This window comes from Pygocentrus nattereri, chromosome 1 (genome assembly GCF_015220715.1).
Source record: "Pygocentrus nattereri isolate fPygNat1 chromosome 1, fPygNat1.pri, whole genome shotgun sequence".
Lineage (NCBI taxonomy): Eukaryota > Metazoa > Chordata > Actinopteri > Characiformes > Serrasalmidae > Pygocentrus > Pygocentrus nattereri.
Window position 1 is genome coordinate 20,744,289 of NC_051211.1, and position 20,583 is coordinate 20,764,871.

The 20,583-nt window shown below is 40.4% G+C and overlaps 1 protein-coding gene across 2 annotated transcripts; it reads left to right on the top strand.

Annotated features, from left to right (window-relative positions):
- Positions 1 to 2,383: 2,383 nt before the first annotated feature.
- Positions 2,384 to 17,900, top strand: u2af2b (U2 small nuclear RNA auxiliary factor 2b). 2 transcript variants are annotated; one of them, XM_017718560.2, is made up of 12 exons: positions 2,385 to 2,969; positions 5,405 to 5,425; positions 6,170 to 6,302; positions 8,153 to 8,256; positions 8,679 to 8,830; positions 11,488 to 11,604; positions 11,959 to 12,097; positions 13,444 to 13,523; positions 13,798 to 13,920; positions 14,038 to 14,124; positions 14,345 to 14,596; positions 16,997 to 17,900. In XM_017718560.2, the coding sequence occupies exons 1-12, from the start codon at positions 2,921 to 2,923 to the stop codon at positions 17,129 to 17,131; spliced, it is 1,392 nt and encodes a 463-aa protein (XP_017574049.1). In that variant the 5' UTR covers positions 2,385 to 2,920; the 3' UTR covers positions 17,132 to 17,900. The 2 variants fall into 2 exon arrangements, with proteins under 2 accessions (XP_017574050.1, XP_017574049.1); XM_017718561.2 differs by lacking the exon at positions 5,405 to 5,425 and having other exon boundaries at positions 2,384 to 2,969; positions 16,997 to 17,131.
- The last annotated feature ends 2,683 nt before the right edge of the window (positions 17,901 to 20,583 follow it).

Consider the following 20,583-nt stretch of genomic DNA (forward strand, 5'->3'; position numbering starts at 1 on the left):
TGATGTGTGTTATATGTTTTATTGTGAATAAAATATGGGTCTGTGAGATTTGCAAATCTGCATTCTGCATTTTACACAGCATCCCAACGTCTATGAAATAGAGGTTGACAGTAACACGAGTGACACTTATAATGAAAAATGCATTTTACATAATGGCAGCTGGAGAGCATCAAACCACATGTTGTCAATCATAGAATATCCACTAAAATATGTAATTCCAACCATTTGTATTCTGTTTTTTCACAATTATCTCAGAATAAAGTAGGTTGGACCAGTGACTTCAGCTAAATTAAATCATGAACTGAATGAGAAAATTGGAGGAAAAAAAAAAAGACACAGTGGACTTACCACATACTTTTCTTCATACCCTATATTTCCAAAAGTATTCACTCACCAATCCAAATCATTGAATTCAGGTGTTCCAATCACTTTCATGGCAACAGGTGTATAAAACCAAGCCCCTAGGCCTGCAGACTGCTTCTACAGACATTAGTGAAAGAATGGGTTGCTCTCAGGAGCTCAGTGAATTCCAGCGTGGTACCGTGATCGGACGCCACCTGTGCAACAAGTCCAGTCGTGAAATTTCCTCACTACTAAATATTCCACAGTCGACTGTCAGTGGTATTATAACAAAGTGGATGTGATTGGGAATGACAGCAACTCAGTCATGAAGTGGTAGGCCACACACAGTGTCAGTGGATGCTGAGGCGCATAGTGCAAAGAGGTCGCCAACTTTCTGCAGAGTCAATCACTACAGACCTCTAAACTTCATGTGGCCTTCAGATCAGCTCAAGAACAGCATAGAGAGCTTCATGGAATGAGTTTCCATGGCCAAGCAGCTGCATCCAAGCCTTACATCACCAAGCGCAATGCAAGGCGTTGAATACAGTGGTGTAAGGCACCGCCACTGGACTCTAGAACAGTGGAGGCATGTTCTCTGGAGTGATGAATCACAATTCTCCATCTGGCAATCCAATGAATAAGTCTTGCTTTGGCGGTTGCCAGGAGAACGGTACTTTTCTGACTGCATTGTGCCAAGTGTAAAGTTTGGTAGAGGGGGGATTATGGTGTGGGGTTGTTTTTCAGGAGTAAGGCTCAGACCCTTAGTTCCAGTGAAAGGAACTCTTAATGCTTCAGCACCAAGAGATTTTGGACAATTTCGTGCTCCCAACTTTGTGGGAACAGTTTGTGGACGTCCCATTCCTGTTCCAACATGACTGCGCACCAGTGCACAATGCAGGTCCATAAAGACACGGATGAATGAGTTTGGTGTGGAAGAACTTGACTGGCCTGCACAGAGTCCTGACCTCAACTCAATAGAACACTTTTGGGATGAATTAGAGCGGAGACTGTGAGCCAGACCTTCTCTTCCAACATCAGTGTCTGACCTCACAAATGTGCTTCTGGAAGAATAGTCAAAAATTCCCATAAACACACTCCTAAACCTTGTGGAAAGCCTTCCCAGAAGATTTGAAGCTGTTATAGCTGCAAAGGGTGGGCCGACATCATATTAAACCCTATGGATTAAAAATGGGATCTCACTCAATTTCATATGCGTGTGAAGGCATAGTGTAGATCCTCAAAAAACACGTAAAAGGAAGTCAAGTGATGTCATTAGTGTGATCATTACTTCAAAATAAGAGATTTTTTGTCACACAGTAGCACCAGTGAAGCGACTCCTGGGGACAACAACTTTCATTGTACATTTTACAATATTTATTTGGCGTTTGTTTTCTTTATATCATTTATAGCATATGTTTTGCAGTCATGTATAGATTTTTGCAGTTAAAATGGCAAGAAAACCTGTTTTTTTTACTTCAAAATAAAGCACTCAGCCTTTACACATGACTGTGATGACAAGCTGTGACCTGTGGGGGAAGATTGTTAAAATAACGTGTTGTTTTAATTATTTCTTTGTTTTGAAAATACAAGCCAATTGTAACCCTGACATGTATCTCACATGTGATATGTGTTTAAACGCTATGAACACTACGTACACACATTAAGATTAAGTGACCCTTATTCATCCCACAACGGGGAAATTCCACCTCCGCGTTTAACCCATAGTGAAGTGAAACACCACATACACTCTAGTGAACACACACACACGGGCAGTGAGCACACTTGCCTGGAGCAGTGGGCAGCCCAATCCGCAGCACCCGGGGAGCAGTTGGGGGTTAGGTGTCTTGCTCAAGGACACCTCAGTGATGTGCTGTGAGCTCTGGGGATGAAACCGGCGACCTTCTGGTCACGAGGCTGGTTCCCTAACCTGAAGCCCACGACTGCCCACACACACACACACACACACGCTTAAGGGCTCCGCCTCAAACCAATAGGTACCCAAAAGAAAAGGAGAAAGGGCTGGCGCTGGAGCTCCGCTAGATGGCGGACGTCAGCGAAGCCTCGGAGAGGAGAGATCACTTCCTCCAGCGCGGAGAGGAGAACCCGCTACAAACTTCCCAGCCGAGACAAACGACGCGGAGCCTGTGGCCTAGTCTGCGTGCTGTCTAAAGTCGGGAGAGCGCCCAGATAAGACACCGTCTGTCTCTCGTACTCCAGCACACACAGCCGCGGCTTGGTCTCGGCGCTTTCAGCGCGGTCGTCGCGTTCATCGCCGCCTCTCTGCGGGGAAGCGCTTCCTCGCGGGATTCCGGCTAGCTAACGTTAGCGAACTTAGCTAAGCGCAACGGCGCACAGCGGCAAACCGAGAGCGCATTTATCAACGTTTGTGCGGATACTTCGTCTGTAGCTCGAATAGCTGAAATCTGTCTGACTCAATCGACCGAGTGTTCAAAGCCCTGTCGTGTATGTGGCGCGCAGACTTCACATTTTGAAGTAAGATATCGAGTTAGCTTAGCTCCGCTAGCGTTGAGGGTTGTGCTCACTCGGCCGAGCCAGTTCATCCAGCCACGGATCCAGCATGTCGGACTTCGATGAATTTGAGAGACAGCTGACTGAAAACAAGCAAGGTGTGTACCGTGTTACACGATTAATGCAATAGCATCGGGTGTGTTTGAATAAATCGGCGAAGTAATGCGCGCTGATGTGCAGACGTGGGTGATCCTCTGCGAGAGACGAGGCCTGCTAACCTAACCGCCTGACGCTCCGGCCTGTGTGGAGCTTCGCTCAAAGCGTTGCACTCAGATTTTTTTTGTCTGCATTTTGTGTTTTATTTCAAGTGCAGTTGCATTTATGCGCAGATTTTAACAGCATCTGGAATCTGCTAAGCTGTTTTGGATGAGATACCAGTGAACATCAGTTGTGTCTTGTCGCTCTAGCGGCCGATCTCGTTACCATGTCTCTAAGCCTTTAGCGGGCGAGCGGTTATGCTGCTTGAATTTCCAGGCAATCTGCTAATGCCAGTAATCATATGTGCAGGTGATCGACCAAAGACGCTTTATGAAAGACGATTTCAGTTAAAAGCTGTCCTTTAAAGAAGGGAATATTCCACCGTTTTCTGAAAACTTGCGTTTTTCTGTCGTTGTGGTGTGAACGAAGTCAGTGGTTTGACGTGAAGCCTGAGATTTCTTTACAGTGGTGCTGATAGGAACCAGGGCTCACAATGTTTACAATGCAGCTGAAGCCATTCCGTTTACCGTCCAAATACCCTGTGACTTACATGGGTCTTGAGAGGTTTTACATGTGATGTTGATGGTAAAATGTAGGTAAATTCGAAAAATGAGCTTTTCTTTGGGAACTGTTGGGTCGTACACCTCCCTGCATGTACTTCTGCTGTTTGCAGCATTGTGAGTATATAATTTAGACCAAAAGCTTATCTAAAAAAACGGTCATAAAGCAAAATCTTAAACATCAGGCAGTGTATTCTTAATAATTTCATGGAATAGCATTCTGTGAATTAGCTTTCAAAGGCGTTTAAAAGCCATTCACATCAAACCACGCTGAAAGACTTTGTTTACATCTTAACAATTTAGGTGTGCGGATTTGCAAAAATGCATGGAATCCCCCTTCGAGAGAGTGTCTGTCTGTCTGTCTGTCTGTCTCGAGTGAGGGAGAAAGCGTATGTGCTAGTGTGAATATGTTGAAATATATAGCTTTGCCTAAACAATTATTGATCAAATATCAGCGTAAAAATCGTCATCTGTCCGATGATACCATTTTACCAAATTCTTTATATTGGTTAAATTTTGTGAATGTTATTCATTAAAAAGCAACAAATCATGCAAACCATCAGTTTGTTTGCTTTTTTGAAATGAGGTTGATGTAGTATGTACGTACGTCGTTTAAAATGTTCCACTCTTTCCCCGGTACATACAGTGTATGTACAGAAACTAAAATGCAAAAAAAAAGCCTCATTTTAATTCATTATTTTTGTGGCATCATCAAAACCTGTGCTTTTCCATATATATCCACCCATTCAGCCTGCTGCGCTCTAACTCTGCCCATTCGCATTGAGGTTAAAAGGAGTGTTTGAGCTCTGACTGCTTTTTGATCAAGGCGCAATTCAAAGCAGCCAATCAGAACGGAGCTCATTTAAATATACCAGTCTTAAGATGCAGTAACAAAAACCAGCCTGTATATGTTTTGCAGCCCTAATGGTTTGCTCCCAGTTAAAGAGCATCTTCGGGCCTTTATTGAAGTTGCAGGGAACACGGCGATTAGGAAAAAGACAGAATAAGAGCCAGTCATATCTTGGGGTGGACAGTAGGGCAAGACTTATGGCCACATAAATGAATACCACAGTGCAGTATGCTGTGATATCGATCTGTTTTAACTTTTTGCTAATATTTTGGTATCACATTTAAAAAAAAAAAAAAAAAAAAAAAACCTCTGGGTGCAGTGATGTTTCTTCAACATTTCACATTCTGCGCTACCCTAAAACCAAATAAGCACAACTAATTATGTTGTATGTGTTACTATAATAAAACTTGTAATGATAACAATAACATATAATTTCCCACTTTTAGTTGTAACTCTGGAGCTGTAGAAGCCTTTAGTGAAGCTGTTTTCTGTTTGGATGAGTTATTTTTGGAGAATCATACATGGCCGTATGGGCCATGGTTTATGCAAATGTTTTGCTTTTTCTCGCAATGATTTTGCATCCTCTCTGTAAGTGAATGCAAGGAAAGGCATTGTGTCCTCCCACCCCCCACCCCCCCCTTATCCTCCTAATGGGGCACTTCAGGGGCTCAGGAGAATATCATCCTTGAGAGAACACATTATTTCAGGATTGGACTTATTCTGCATGCATTGCATTCATATGTTGCAATCTCCAGGATTGTACGGTGTGGACTGTTTTGAGCAAATCTTTCATGTCACTCCCAGATTACATCGCTGTTCACCTGTGATTTGAAACATTAGCATGTTTGTGTGTGTAGTACAGCAAGATATAATTAAGGCACTGCCTGATTTTAACCACTCATTGTGTCGTTCTCTTTCAATACAGGTGACAGTCTTAATGGCCATGGTGGGTATCAGTGTGGAACGCTCCTTTATGCTTTGCTCAGAAATACACACAACCTTCCTGATCTCTTTTTCCTCTTTTTCTTTCTTTATCTTAAAGTGATGGTTTGGCTAGAAATTAATTTAGCTTTTTTTTTTTTTCTTTTCACTTTACACCAATTGTAATACAGCCAAGTCAGGCTTATTGTCCAAAGTTTGCTTCTTTTTTATTTTGCACTGGAGCTGCAAGGTTCTTAGCTCTGTGGATGCTGCCTCAGTGCATAAATCATCACACACTTCCCTCTTGCCTTCTACGTTATGATACTATCATGCATTGTTATCTGTAGCAGTGGAAAATGCTTTTATTAATTATTAGTTCCATTTGCCGTGTAGCTCCAGGAAACAAGAAACTAATTAACTAAATTTGGGGTGAGGGAAAATGATCTGCCTTTTATTTTTTTTTGTTTTTAGCTGAACCAACACTTTTAAAAAGTTATTTTAAAATGCTCAAAATATAACCAGATCTGATTAGTTTTTAGATTTACAGATATGGAATTTAATCTTATTTAATTTTAGGGCCCAGGTTGGTTTTCCTGTTCTTCTGCTGACTCTGCTACTGCTGTTGCCTGTCTTCACAGCGTTTTACTTCCTTCCTCCTCCTGTCTTTCAGCTCATTTGGCTATGTCCATGTATTTCTCTCCTGTCTGTGAGTTTTGTGATGGATATTGGTCTCGCTGTCTCAATCCCATTTATTCTCGCTTCTATTTAGAGCGCGACAAAGAGAACAGACACAGGCGGCGCAGCAGCTCACGCAGCCGCAGCCGGGAGAGGAAGAGGAGGAGCAGGGAGAGGAGGAGCCGGGAGCGACGCAGCAGCAGCAAGGACCGCCGGCATAGACGCGGGTGAGAGAGAGTTATCTATAGAAGGCTTCTGCTGTAGTGAATATTTGCATATACAACAGTTATGTTATATAATAATACCTTTGTTTGTATGTGTGTGTGTGTGTGTGTGTGTATGTGTATATATATATATATATATAATGTATATAGCTAATCAGCCAATCACACGGCCGCAACTCAATGCATTTAGGCATGTAGAGGTGGTCACGACAACTTGCTGAAGTGCAGACCAAGCATCAGAATGGGGGAAGAAAGGGGATTTAAGGGACTTTGAATGTGGCATCGTTGTTGGTGCCAGACAGGCTGGTCTGAGTGTTTCAGAAACTGCTGATCTACTGGGATTTTCACGCACATCCATCTCTAGGGTTTACAGAGAACGGTCCGAAAAAGAGAAAATATCCAGTGAGCGGTCAGTTGTGTGGATGAAATGCCTGATGTGAGAGGTCAGAGGAGAATGGGCAGACTGGTTTGAGATGATAGAAAAGCAACAATAGCTCAAATAACCAACCAACATCTCTGAGGAATGTTTCCAACACCTTGTTGAAAGTCTGCTACAAAGAATTAAGGCAGTTCTGAAGGCAAAAGGGGGTCCAACCTTTCACTAGCAAGGTGTACCTAATAAAGTGACCTGTGTGTGTAATCACTATCTGGTTTTCACCAATGGTCATCTAAGCAGCATACTCCAATAATGAAGTTATTGAAATGCTTGTAATAAATCTGATGGAGACCTGGGTTTTAGCTTGGTAATTGTTTTTCACCACATATACACTGATTTCTCTCAAGGAACTGGAAATTTCATCCCTGAAACAAAAGACTATATAATTGCTATATAAGCTCCCAGATATTTCCATGTTAAAAAGAAAGCCACAGCAAGTGATTGGAATCTTGTTTTGTGCTGAGCTTTTTTGCGTTTCTTAATGAGTTTCTAAGCAACAGTAGAGGGGCACATTGTTTAGAATGTAATGTGATTTGAGTCACTCATTTAGACGGAGTTTTCTCATCAGATTACTGACGTGCCTGTAAATGTGATAAACGCATTCAGTTAGTTTTGTACAAATAGGCCTAAATGTACTCAGCCAGTGCATTAAATGAATACTACAGTACTTTTCGATATAGGCTTTAACTGCCACATCTGTGTTGTGTGGTCGTTTACCTAGGTGTTTTGATTTTTATTTATTTATTTATTCTAAGTGAAAATACGGTAAGTCAATACATTCTCTGCAGGGGGACACTTAAACGTGGCATTTTTCATCAAATTTCAGTGCACAATTTCTTTCTTTACTGACTCGGATATCAGCATCCCTCCCTTTTAGTCATCACAACCCAGACCCATACACACGGTCCACTGCAGCTTAAACTTAGTTTTTGTACTCTTTGTTTGATTTAAACATTATTATTTAAGTTAATCTTTTAACATGCATTCATGTGCTCCTTCTGGTGTAGGTTTGAGAACTTGTGCTAATAGCATCCTTTGTTGGAGAGACTGCATCACATGTTCTATATGAGCTGCCAGAGGCATGTCTGTGTGCTTTACACATTAAAAAAATGTTTTCCCTCATCAGAGCAGAATCAGCCTGGAGTTCGGCTATAGGTCCTTTAGGAAAAACATGTAGTGTTATATTTTAATAGTTTTCTTCATCCGACTTTAGTTCTGTCCGCCCTCTTTCCCAACATGACCGTTTTCAGCTTTTGCCAATATTTGATTGCATCGTTTTATCACCCAGGCCTATTTGCTTCTTTTATAGTTTTATTTATACACATACAGTTATAATAGCTGTGCAGATTTAGAGCAAAGTTTAGCTTCTTTTTCAGTGTCATTGTGTCTTACACCTCTTTGCCTTCTCTTTCTTCAGTGATTCCTCGCACAGGGAGAAGAAGAAGAAAGTAAAAAAGTACTGGGATGTCCCTCCTCCAGGTTTTGAGCACATTACACCCATGCAGTACAAGGCCATGCAGGGTGAGTGAAACACTAAACAAACAAGCCTCTGTCCAAAACAGCTGCTCTCAAAGATCTGTTAACCCTGCAGTGCTTACCTTTCTTCTTCTTCTGGTGATTCTCCGATATGCAACTCGACTCAAACTTTTTCTGTTGCCAAGTTACAGGGTAACGCGTCTAAAATTGTCGTCTATGTTGATCAACAGCGTGCCAGTGATGCAGCAGATGGAATGCTGGAGTACTCTTTTTCATCCTGATTTTTTTTCCCCTCAATGTGCTTTTCAAGTAGTTTAGAAATGCCTTTATTTGTTTACTCTTCCTTTTTGCCTCTTTCTTGCATTGTGCCATAATTTTGAACAGAAAATTAAATTGTCTTCATTTAAACTTTAGCTTGTTTTACATTTTTCTTATTTAAACTTTTCTCACTCTTGTGTCTGTCTCAGCTGCTGGTCAAATTCCTGCCACTGCCCTCTTGCCCACTATGACACCTGAGGGACTGACCGTCACACCTACCCCAGTACCTGTTGTGGGCAGTCAGATGACCCGCCAAGCAAGAAGGCTCTACGTAGGCAACATCCCATTTGGAATCACAGAGGTGAGAACCCCTCCGGTCTATAGCACTGTCTGTCTAATGCTTTTTGTGCATTTTTGTGCTTAAAAAAATGTAATAGGTGGATCAGGAGGTGGGGCTGAATGAGTTTTGCAAAGTATCTAATTGCATTTATGATTTAAACTGTGATTGCTTTCTATAAATTATGGTATATGTCTTTCTTTTGGCCAAGAAGACCAGCGTATACCTTTTCTGGCTTGAGTGCTTAACACAGTGTGCCAGCCAGCCAGTTATTTGTGGTTGTGATGTCACAACACATGGATGTTTGGTTGCCTTTGTGGAATTCATCTAAAGGCAGTTCACAAACTCTATGTTATTAGATTAAATTACCCTACTTGCAAGATTCTAATAAAAATTTTACTTTTTCAAATTGTGATTTCGATATAACAGCCATAACCATAATCATTCAGCTCTGTCAGGTAGAGCAGTTGTTGGGCGTATGTTTGTGCACCCTTTCTAAACTGATCTGGATTTCTGCATTAATTCCTCAAAAAATGTGTCTGATCTTCAGCAGTTATCACAACAGATAAAGTCTTAACAATAATAAAAAGGTTTTTAAAATATTTTTTATTGATAAATATTTGATCAAATACTTTATCAAGCAATTCAATTTATTGATTTATTCTCATTTTGAACTTAATGGCTACAACACACAGTCTGTTAAAGTTGGGAGAATTTTTTTATGCCCATCCTGAGTTCCGTGGACATTTGAGAAATGATATCCAAACATTAAATGAGCACTCCTGTCCGAATCTTTGTAGATGCCTACTGTGCTGTCGTTTCTTCTGAAATCAAGCGCATTAATAGGGCGTATGCCTCTCTGTACTGCAGTAATAGCTTTCTGGTGAACCTTTACACTAGATGTTGGAACATTGCTGTGAGAATTTGCTTGCATTTAGCCTCAAGAGTATTACTGACGTTAAATGATTAGTTTTGGTTCACTAAGGCTTTGTTCACACAGCAGGTAAAAGTGGCCCAAATCTGATCTTTTTCTTCATGTGTGGCAGATGTTTGAACAGTTTATATAAAAAAAAAAAAAAACGCTCATTGAATCTGACATTTTAAATTCCAATTTGATGTTTTCATGTGTGGCATAGCTGATATGTGGCAATGCGACACCAGAATTCATGTGGCTTTTACATCAATTCAACTCGACATTTCTTCATAATTGAGAGCTGCTGAGACCTCAAGCACTTAGGCTGATGTTTCTGAAACAAACACAGTTGGAAGGCACAAATTGCAACCGATCTGTGTTTGAGAGATTTTGAAAGATATGACTGACTGCGGTGGTAGGAGAGCGAGGCTACGAGCATCAAAGAACAGTTAAGTCTCAAAGCAAGAGTGTCCGAGGACCCGAGCTAAAGTGACCATGCCCTTTTTATGTGGCCGATCATGAAGTTGTGTGGTGGTGGGGAAGGTGAAACTGGCATTTGTTCATAGTTGTGATTGTTTACCTCTGGATGAGCCACATGAAGCTTTATTTTGCGCATGTGGGTTGGTTTAGGAGCTGATCTGTTCAGACTGATGTTGCATGCAGGTCACATTTTAAAGATACTGTGAACAGAACAGTGAATCAGATTTGGGCCACTTACCTGCTGTGCAAACGTAGCCTAACTCGTGCCAAAGATATTGGATGTAGCTCACTCCAAAGATTGCAGCTCCACCACTCCACAGCCTAGTGCTTGAAGTTGTTCATGGTGACCTTAGGCACATGTGTGGCCTGTTCTATTAGCAGTGTTTAAGGAGCTCATACAAGCTGTGTGCATCTGAACACCTGTATGAGCCGTGGGTGCACATAAAACTAGTTGGATTCACTAATTACATGGAATGCCTGGATATATTTAGAAATTAAATTCATTTCAGGCTCTAACAAGGTCACCAAAGTTGTGAAAACCTGAAAACAAAATATTATCCCTTTTATTGCTCACACACTTCCTCAAAGCTGATTCCTGCATCCATGGCTGAAGTTTCTGTTGACTGTGTTGACCGTGTTGCTAGGTTCAACAATAGGCGTGCTTGTGGAGCAGTGCCACAACCACCACCACTAAACTTTCATAAACATAAATAAATACTTTTTTTTTTTTTTTGGTGGACTTCCGGGGACATGGAGTATAACACGCCCATCTCTAATCACAGCGCTCCGGTCAAGCTGTCAGCAGTGATGGGTTCAGTGGCTTTCACAGAGAATCTGAGATGTCCATTAGCTGTACTTCCTGAGATGGTTAAGGAACAAAAGACTTCGATGCTATACCAAACCCTCATCCCAACTATGAAGCTTGGCAGGGCCTAGACAGTTTGAGGGACCAAGTTGTATCAGGAATTGTTGGCACTGTTTGTATTTTCAAAGGGTTATGAGACAAGCAAAATGAAAGTGATCCAAGATACATGAGTAAGTCAAATGTAAACTGTTGTTAAATGGCAAAATTACAGTACTGGACTCAATTCCACTGAAAAACGTGGTGGTAATTGAATTACTAAGTTATATGTCATTGTTTAATTTGCTGTGGAGATGTCTGTTGTGCTACAATACATCTAACTTTTAATTGTATTGTTTTTTGGATGTATATGGTTTAAGTAGAACATAACTCACTAAGTTCATTCTCTGCTGTATCTCCTCCTTCAATGTGCTGTTTGTCTTTTAGGAATCCATGATGGACTTTTTCAATGCTCAGATGAGACTTGGAGGTCTTACTCAGGCTCCAGGAAATCCTGTCCTTGCTGTCCAGATTAACCAGGACAAAAACTTTGCCTTCCTAGAGGTGAGTTGTTCTTGTGCTTCTGAATATAGACTTTCTCTTGGTCCTTTGTTTGTCTCCAAAATTGTGTGTGGAGGTGCAGAAACAGTTGCCTTTAGAAAGATCTGTTGAAACTTCTGTTCATTCAAAAAATTCTGTTTTAACTTCCTTGATGTATGTTTCTTTCGTACGACTTGTACGAACTGAATGTAATGCACCTGCTTCATCAGTGTGTCATGAATCTTTAATACAGCCTCTATTTGCTGGCAGCCAAGTCAAGCCTTTGATATTTTATAGATGAAAGGTAGGATTGTTACAGTAGGTGACTTTAAAGAGGACCGGTGGATTTATCTCTCCACTGTCGTCTCCCTCCTTCAGTTCCGCTCGGTGGATGAGACCACACAGGCCATGGCATTTGATGGCATCATATTCCAAGGTCAGAGTCTGAAGATCCGCCGACCACATGATTACCAGCCCCTACCAGGTGTGAGCGAGAACCCCAGTGTGTATGTGCCAGGTAGGTGTACTGCAAACCACATACCCTTGCCTTATCCCTGCTCTTCTGTTAGATGGATTTGAACAAACTTGTTTTTGATTAGATATTTGGGCCACAATTATATGATCTGTCTTAATACAAACCATATTCCAAAACAGTGGTGGCAGTATGTAAAATGCTAATAAAAACAAAGCAGTGATTTAGTAAATTCTTTTTTTGATTTGTGTTCAACTGAAAACGGTACAAAAACCAAATTGTTTAATGTTATGAACTTCGTTGTTAATTGTGAATGTGCTCAATTCAGATTTGGTGTCTGCAACATGTTTTCAAAAAGGTTGGGACAAGCAAAAATGGGGGGAAAACAGCACTTAATCATTTGGGCACTAAAGACAAAAACTGCTTCAGTTTTGAAAATTGACTTTTTTTTTTTTTTTTTTTCTTTTTTTTTTGTCTTCTGTTATACAAGTCTTCTGCTTTTTTTGACTTTTGTTGACCTACTTTGAACTTAATACTGTGCGACACATTTTCAGTAGGAGAAGGTTCTGGACTTCTGGCAGATTAGTGGAGCACCCACACTCTGATTACGTAGCCATAAAATTTAAACACTTGAATGTTCTTCGTTAGTCCAGAGAAAACAATGTCTGTTATTTCCTTAAACAGTTTAGGTGTTTACACCACATGTCGGTCCTGTTGAGCTCGAGCCCAGAAGTCAGCAGCATGTCTGGTGGTTGTTGACCTCCAATTTGCATAGTACAGTCTTAACTCGATTTTGTGGATGCCATGGCAAACTGTGTTTATTGACAGTGGCTTGTCAGAGTATTGCTGAGCTAATGTAGTGATGTCCATCACAGAGGCATGCCGGTTTTTAATGCAGTGCACTCTCAGGGGTCGATGGTCAGTCATTCAGGTGTGGTTTTTGGCGTTGGGCTTTACTCACTGCATTTTCTCAATGAGTGATTGCAAACTGGTTGTTGTGCACCCTTGGACTAGAACTTTCTTGTGTATTTTCCTTTATGATTGCAGGATTGCATTTGTGAACATTATATAATCTTAAATTGCCTCTGTCCCAAATTTTTTGGAGTGTCTTGGAAGCATTTATTATATGCTGAAATAGCATGTATTTACCAACAAAAAAATAGTGAAGCTGATAAATTTATTCTGCTGTTATGCTGTTTTATTCAAGTACAGGTCAAAGTAGACTTATAAATCACTGCTGTCTATAAATATTTTTATTAACAGTATTATTAACAGTCTTTTGGATTTGTAATGGCCGCTGCTTTAGAGGAACCATTCGTTAAGTTTGTGTTAGCATAATGTTCTACGTTCTGCTACTTTCTTCCCAAAACTTTGTATCTTTTTTTCCTCAGGAGTGGTGTCCACTGTGGTTCCTGACTCTATTCACAAGCTTTTCATTGGAGGTCTGCCCAACTATCTCAATGATGACCAGGTGTGTTTGTGCTGTCTGCATACACTGTCACTAATTATCTGGTTAAAGGAAGTAAATACAGTAACATGACTATACTGGAAAACGTTTGTCAGACAAGAAAAGAAAGTGAAATGTTTAACTGGTGATTCAAATCGGTGATTAACTTGGCTATTTTGTTTGTTAGTTCGTAGAATAAACAGCCTTCTGAGACCTTCAATGTTGGTATGAAATATGAACAACTTGGAACAAGGCAAAAAGTTTCTAAACACCACATTGTCCTTTTTCTGTGTTGTAGGTGAAAGAATTGTTGACTTCCTTTGGCCCCCTAAAAGCATTCAATCTGGTGAAGGACAGTGCTACAGGCCTCTCTAAGGGCTATGCTTTCTGCGAATATGTTGACGTCAACGTCAACGACCAGGTGTGTTGAAGGGCTCTCGTGTTGGATAACGCTCAAAAAGCAAGCCATTAAAACATGACTGCCTATTACTGTGATGCATCCCACTTTAACATGTTTGTGTGCTTGCATGAACTTCAGGCTATTGCAGGACTGAATGGGATGCAGTTGGGAGATAAGAAGCTCTTGGTCCAGAGAGCGAGTGTGGGAGCCAAGAATGCCACTCTGGTAAGGAGGCAGACTTTGTTTAAAGAGTTCAGCATGTAAAAGACCACCTTCTGCCAAGCCTTCAAACCTTTGTGCTTCTATTTGGTTCAGCCCCAGAATTGTGATTTATCACTTGATTTTTCTTTTCATCCCTGCCCATCCCCTCTTTCCTTTATGCTAGATTTGTTTAAATGATCAGCCGCCTCTGTCTCACTGTATGTCTCTTTGCCTCTCCCAACAGACGAGCATAAATGAGACCCCAGTGACACTGCAGGTGCCAGGCCTGATGAACAGCTCCATGAATCAAATGGGTGGAATCCCCACTGAGGTGCTGTGTTTGATGAACATGGTGGCCCCAGAGGAGCTGCTGGATGACGAGGAGTACGAGGAGATTGTGGAGGATGTAAGGGACGAGTGCTCCAAATATGGCCAGGTCAAGAGCATAGAAATTCCCAGACCTGTTGACGGCCTGGAGATCCCTGGAACTGGCAAGGTAGAGAAGTTGTTACACATCTTTATATAACTGCATGTCTCGTGTAGTATAATGCTGGACTTCTAGAGGAATATATACCCCGCTTCAAAATTCTGATTTCACCATAATTCAGTTTATTTCATATGGTTAAGAAAAAAAAATGACCACACAAATGTGACTAGGTTAAATAAGGACACTGATATGAAACTCTCAAAAGATGCATGGGCATGGATGCACCTCAGATGTATGCCTTAATAATGTTGCTCTTATGTGTGTATAACAAGTGCTTCTCAACCCTGATCTTGGAGACATGCAGGTCTGCACATCTTTAATGTTCTCTGCTTATTACAGAGTTGAAGTGGGTTGTCTAAAGCAAGGAAGGCACTAAAAGTAGAGGGCAGAGGACCTTTAGGAGCAGGGTTGGGGAACACTAGCCTACATGAACATATCATAGGAGTCCTTCTGTCTTTCTAGCAGGGATCAGTTTTTGGCTGAGCTGTAACACAGAACAGCAGACATGTATGTTTGTAGTAACAAATAGTATGTAGATGATTTAAAGCTCCTTTTTAAAGATGATTTAAAAAACACAAACAAAACCACCGCAGTATATGGCCAACGCTCTATTCCAATAATAGTGTTATGCTTTAAGTTAAAATAGTTATTTAAGGATTTACTATAAAACAACCTGAGTGACTAATGGTGCCTATGAGCTTCTAACGTCAAATCATTCCTATCTGATTGTATTTTTAAAAATTGAGTATTTTTGGCATTGAACAGTTTGCTTTAGGTGTGCACACATTAAATGATCCTTCCTCCCCACACACAAGGAAACAATTTTTTTTTGTTTGTTTTTGTTTTTTCTCTTTTACCCAAAATTTTGTTCTTAAAACCAAAAGAGGAATGGGTAGATAAATGGGTAGCTTGGGGAGAGCTGACATTTTTTTTTTTAATTTAAAGGCAAGGTTTTTTGAAAATGTCAGATTAGCAGCAGCAGCAGCCTGTGAGGCAGTAGTCAGTTTTCTGGCACATATTGATGTGAGAGTCTAAGGCTGTACATTTTTAGTGAACAACAAAAACTATTTTTTTTTTTTTTTTTACACTAATGAGATACACAACTGTACCAAAACAGTAACAGCTAAGCACTAATCAAAACAGTCTACAAACTAATAGCTCACTAGAATCGTGAACTAAACAGTGTCTGTGAAGGTGAAACTCAGATACACAACTAACAAGGCACACACACAGTACATACATGCCTTAACAGCAGGGATACTTCATTCACGCCAGCAGCAGACAACTAATAAGTGAACTTCACTCAGTGCTCTGTTTTCTCTTGAGCGTGTGACATGCAGAAGGGACCTCCAGAGTGAAACTGGATCTCCCTTGCATAGTTCTGTATTGTTGCAGTCCTAAAATCTGATTGGCTGAGCCACATTCGAAGTAGTTGTAAAATGTGAGAGATACCAGGCTATGACTGCCTCTCAGCAACCGAAATGGGTATTATTGCACCACGTTGCGAAAAACAACCCTTCTGCTGTTAATGGATTAATCTTTGACTCTAATTCTGCTTGGACAGGGCACCAAGGGGCTGAAACATGGGGCTGAAAATTTTTCTTTACTAGAACTAGGCTGGTCAGCTAGCCAAAAGGCAAAAAAAAAGCAAACATGCTAAACGACTCCAATATTAACGTCATGGGCTTGAATTAAAGAACTCGCGCTGTGATTCACTGAAAAACGGCAGTATAAAAGTTGGAAGAATGTTCTCTGAATGGCTTACGTGCTTGAAATGTCTTTCAGAAGTAGCTGAATCCCAAACGGCTCCATACTCCTTAGCTGCATAGTGTGACATTTAAGTTTAGAAACTCTAGCTTCTTCTGACAATTAGTGCACTATTATCTTCCTATGTAGTGCACTATGTATGGAGCAGGGAGCTGTTTGAAATTCAGCCCCAGCGTGAGAGGAGTGGTGTTATCAGCCTGGCAGAAGACATGCGGTGGTAATTTGGTGACCAAAAAGTACTTATTTTATTTTATGTTGGTCGCCGTTTTATAAAGGCAGTGTGTTACTGCGATTTTATCACGGGGCAGGGTGTTTTAGACTGCTTTGTGTTGTGCCAAAACACCCATAAAATTGCAGTAACCCATGGCTTCTCGTGGCTTACTAGTAGATCACATGTTTATCAAAGGCTCAATTTTGGTAAAATGCTGTGCTCTTAGACTTGAATACACTGTTTCACTCAAGAGCAAATGAATAGGTGTAGAGACCGCCATCACTGTATTAGTATGTGTATTGCCTCAAGCTTATCTGCATTGATATTTGTAACACAGCCTTAAGTGCCTCAGTGGATTGCTTAAGGCGCAAAACATTGATCATGTGTGCTGTAAAGATTAACATTCACTGTACATCTCTACCTTTTTCCAGATCTTTGTGGAGTTCACATCAGTGTATGACTCCCAGAAAGCCATGCAGGCCTTAACAGGGAGGAAGTTTGCTAACCGAGTGGTGGTGACCAAATACTGCGACCCTGATGCCTACCACCGCCGAGACTTTGGCTAGACAGAAATAGAAGGAAGAGGAGGAGTGGAGGAGAACAGTCGGTATGGAGATGGAGGAGTGAATGGAGGGATGGCAGAAGAGGGGACTTTTTGTAATTTTTTTTTTTTTCTTTTTTGTGGAAGATGGCATTTGCTTTTTTTAAAGGGGGTTATTAAAAGCAGAACATTGCTGTAATGTAATTTTGTGTTTTAAAAAAAAGCAATGAGGATTCATTCAGTTAATTATTTGATTATTATTTTTTTTTATTTTAATTGTTAGAAGCGGGAAGTAATGACTTAGCTCCCTAAATCAGAGAATAGTAACAGTGGCAGGAGTGGGTAGTACTGAACGTTTAATTCTTCACACTTCACACAACCACCAAAGAGAAAAAGGAAGCTGTTTTTGATCTTTGATCTCTCTCTTCAATTGCTCATTTTCTCTGCTGGGGAGCCGACAGCATTGTTTCTGCTTCTCTCTCACTTTTTTCAGCTGTTTCTATCTCCAGATTTGGTTTAGTTGAACCAAGGGTTAGTTTATGCCCAACTTTGTCTGTTTCCTGTACGCATCACCGCCTTGTACAATGGCAGTGTTACATCGAGTCTAGTGTGGCACCTTTGTGTCTCTGTATGTGTGAATTTGAATATAATAGCCCTCGTTTGATAATAAAACTTTTGAAAAATATCTTCATTTGGTGGCTGTATTACGCTGGTGTTTTGTGACAGATTTGCTGTGGTTTGCCTGTTGAACCAGATGATTTGGCCTGCAAATATAACGTCCACAGTGAAACCTTTTTTGGAGTATGTCCTATTTACTGCCGAACATTCATTTTAAAAGAAAATATTCAGTGGTAGCCCATTTTCAGTACTTTGTATTGGCCAAAGGCACAGTATAAATATTTTTAGCATTTAGCTCTTTAGCATTTAAATACAATCTTATTAAATTGTATTAAAACATGAGCAACTATTGAGGCTATTAAGCACAATTAGTAATACAATTATGCTACTTATAACATTCACTTTGACAGGTTAACATCTGTAATAAAGCTGTATCAGAACCTCATTTTTGCTCTTCTAATAATTTAACTTTTTTTTTTTTTTTCCTCTCTGCTGCAGTAAAAGCCTTTACCCTTCTTGGAAGGTTTTGCTCTAGATTTTGCTGTGAGGATTTGATTGTATTTAGCCACAAAACCATTAGTAAGGTCAGCTGCTGATGTTGAACGGTTAGTTCTGGATCACAAACGCCCAATTCCAACTCAGACGGAGCTCTGTGGCTCCAAAGAATGCAGTTACACTGCTTCGTAGCCCATTGTTGGGGGGGGGGTTTATACCCCTTTAGCTGACGTTGGCATTGAGCATGGTGACCTTGGGCTCATGTGTGGCTGCTCCAGAGCATCCCATTCTGTTGACAGTGCCTTTTTAAGGAGGTTATACAAGCGCTGTGTGTATCTGAGCACCCGTTTCAGCAACTGATGCACCTTAAACTAAGAATTCACTGATCAGAAGGGCTGTCTGGAAACTTGTTGACATGTAGTGTACTTGATGCAGACAACCAATCCAGTCATCTCTGGTAGTGTGTTACTCTCTTTCAGAAAGATGGATGTGTTGTAACTCATTCTGAAATATGCCAATATATGTATTCATTTATGTAACAAATTAACACGATGGATTTCCCTTATATATCCAATTTATGGGCATATGGGCCTTTCAATTGTGGTATTTATCAACATATATAAACATAGAAATATACCATAGAAAACACAGGTGGCATACATTATTCAGAAATGTTGGCATTATAGTCACAATTGGTATGATAGCTACATAAGTAAACTCAAACATTGTAATCTTTGCAATAAAATCATTACAACAAAATAAATGAATGTTCCTGGATGCATTTAAATAATTTCATTTTTTAAATTCAATTATCGTTAAATGGAAGACAACATTGCGTGTACTAGGATGCATTCAACAATGTATCAGACATGTCTGATCCATACTTGATGCACCTTTTCACATCTACAAGACAGTATGAATATGTATGATCTAAATATGCATATGTTCACTCACCAATCAGAAACATATATGATCCATATATTATGCAGATATGCCGATCAGGCATAAGATTATAACTTGTTTCTATGCTCATTGTCTGTTTTATCAGCTCTGCTTACTATTCAGCAGCACTGCTGTGTCTGATCCATTCAAACCAGTGCAACACGCACTAGAACACCACCACCACCATGTCAGCGTTACTGCAGTGCTGAGAATAATCCACCACCCAAATAGTACCTGCTCTGTGAGGGTCTATGGGGGTCCTGACCACTGAAGAAGGGGGCTAAGTAACTGCAGAGAAACAGATGGACTACAGTCTGTAGTTGTAGAACTACAAAGTGCACCTATGTAGTAAGTGGAGCTGATAAAAATGGACAATAAGCGCAGAAACAAGTTATGCCTGATTGGTGTGCGTCCAATATTTAATATTTACATACAACAGAGGATAGGCGCTGTGCCCTTCTGCACTCAGAGCACACTCAATACAAATCTGATTTAAGTATACTTGAGCCTAACCGTGCTAGTGATGTTATGACTAAGCATTTACAGCAGTGAAGGAGATGTTTTGTCTGTTCATTATACCTGCTTGAATAACCTCTTAGACAAGAACAGCTAACAGTGCCAGTTGCATTTGGTTTTATAAATCTTTGACAATGATCCACCATCCAAACAATACCTGACCACTGATTAAAAGGGGGCTACCTATGCAGAGAAACAGATGCATTACGGTCTGCAATTGTACAACTATAAAGTGCTGATGTACTGAGCATGGAGCTGATGTACTGAGCAATAAGTGTAGATACAAGGTAGGTGTACCTCCAATGTTGAAGAGGAGTGAGATGTTACAAGATAACTTCTGCTAGAAAAACCAGCGCACAGCAGCTGATCACCACCAAGCCAGCATGTGTTGTGTTTTGGATGCAGGTATGCTGGTCGGCAGGATGACCAGGCTGAGTGGCCAGCTAAACCAGCACCAAAGCGTAACAGATCAGCAGTCTGCTGTTTTTTTGGGGGTTTTTTTCTTCTTTTCAGCAAGGATACAATGCAGGATATTAGTAAGCCTTTTCCCACCACATAAAATAAAAACAAATGAGATAGTATGATAGAATAATGACTTAGTATGATAGAATTATGATACTCTCCCATTTTGAGATGCTAAATCATTATTTGGAGACATCATTCTGAGGTGCTCTCATTTTTATGATGCTGTCTCAATTTTGAAATAGTCATTTTTTAAAATACTACCTCATTATGTTGAGCTATTATCTCATTATTTTGAGACCTTTCTTATCGGGATGTTTCGTACTATTCCATTCTATGAGCTGTTAAAATATGCCTTTCTAGTGGAGGTCCAGCCATATCCTGATAACACTAAATGCCATTGTTATGCCATACTAACTCCTTATTTTCAGATACCATCTCATT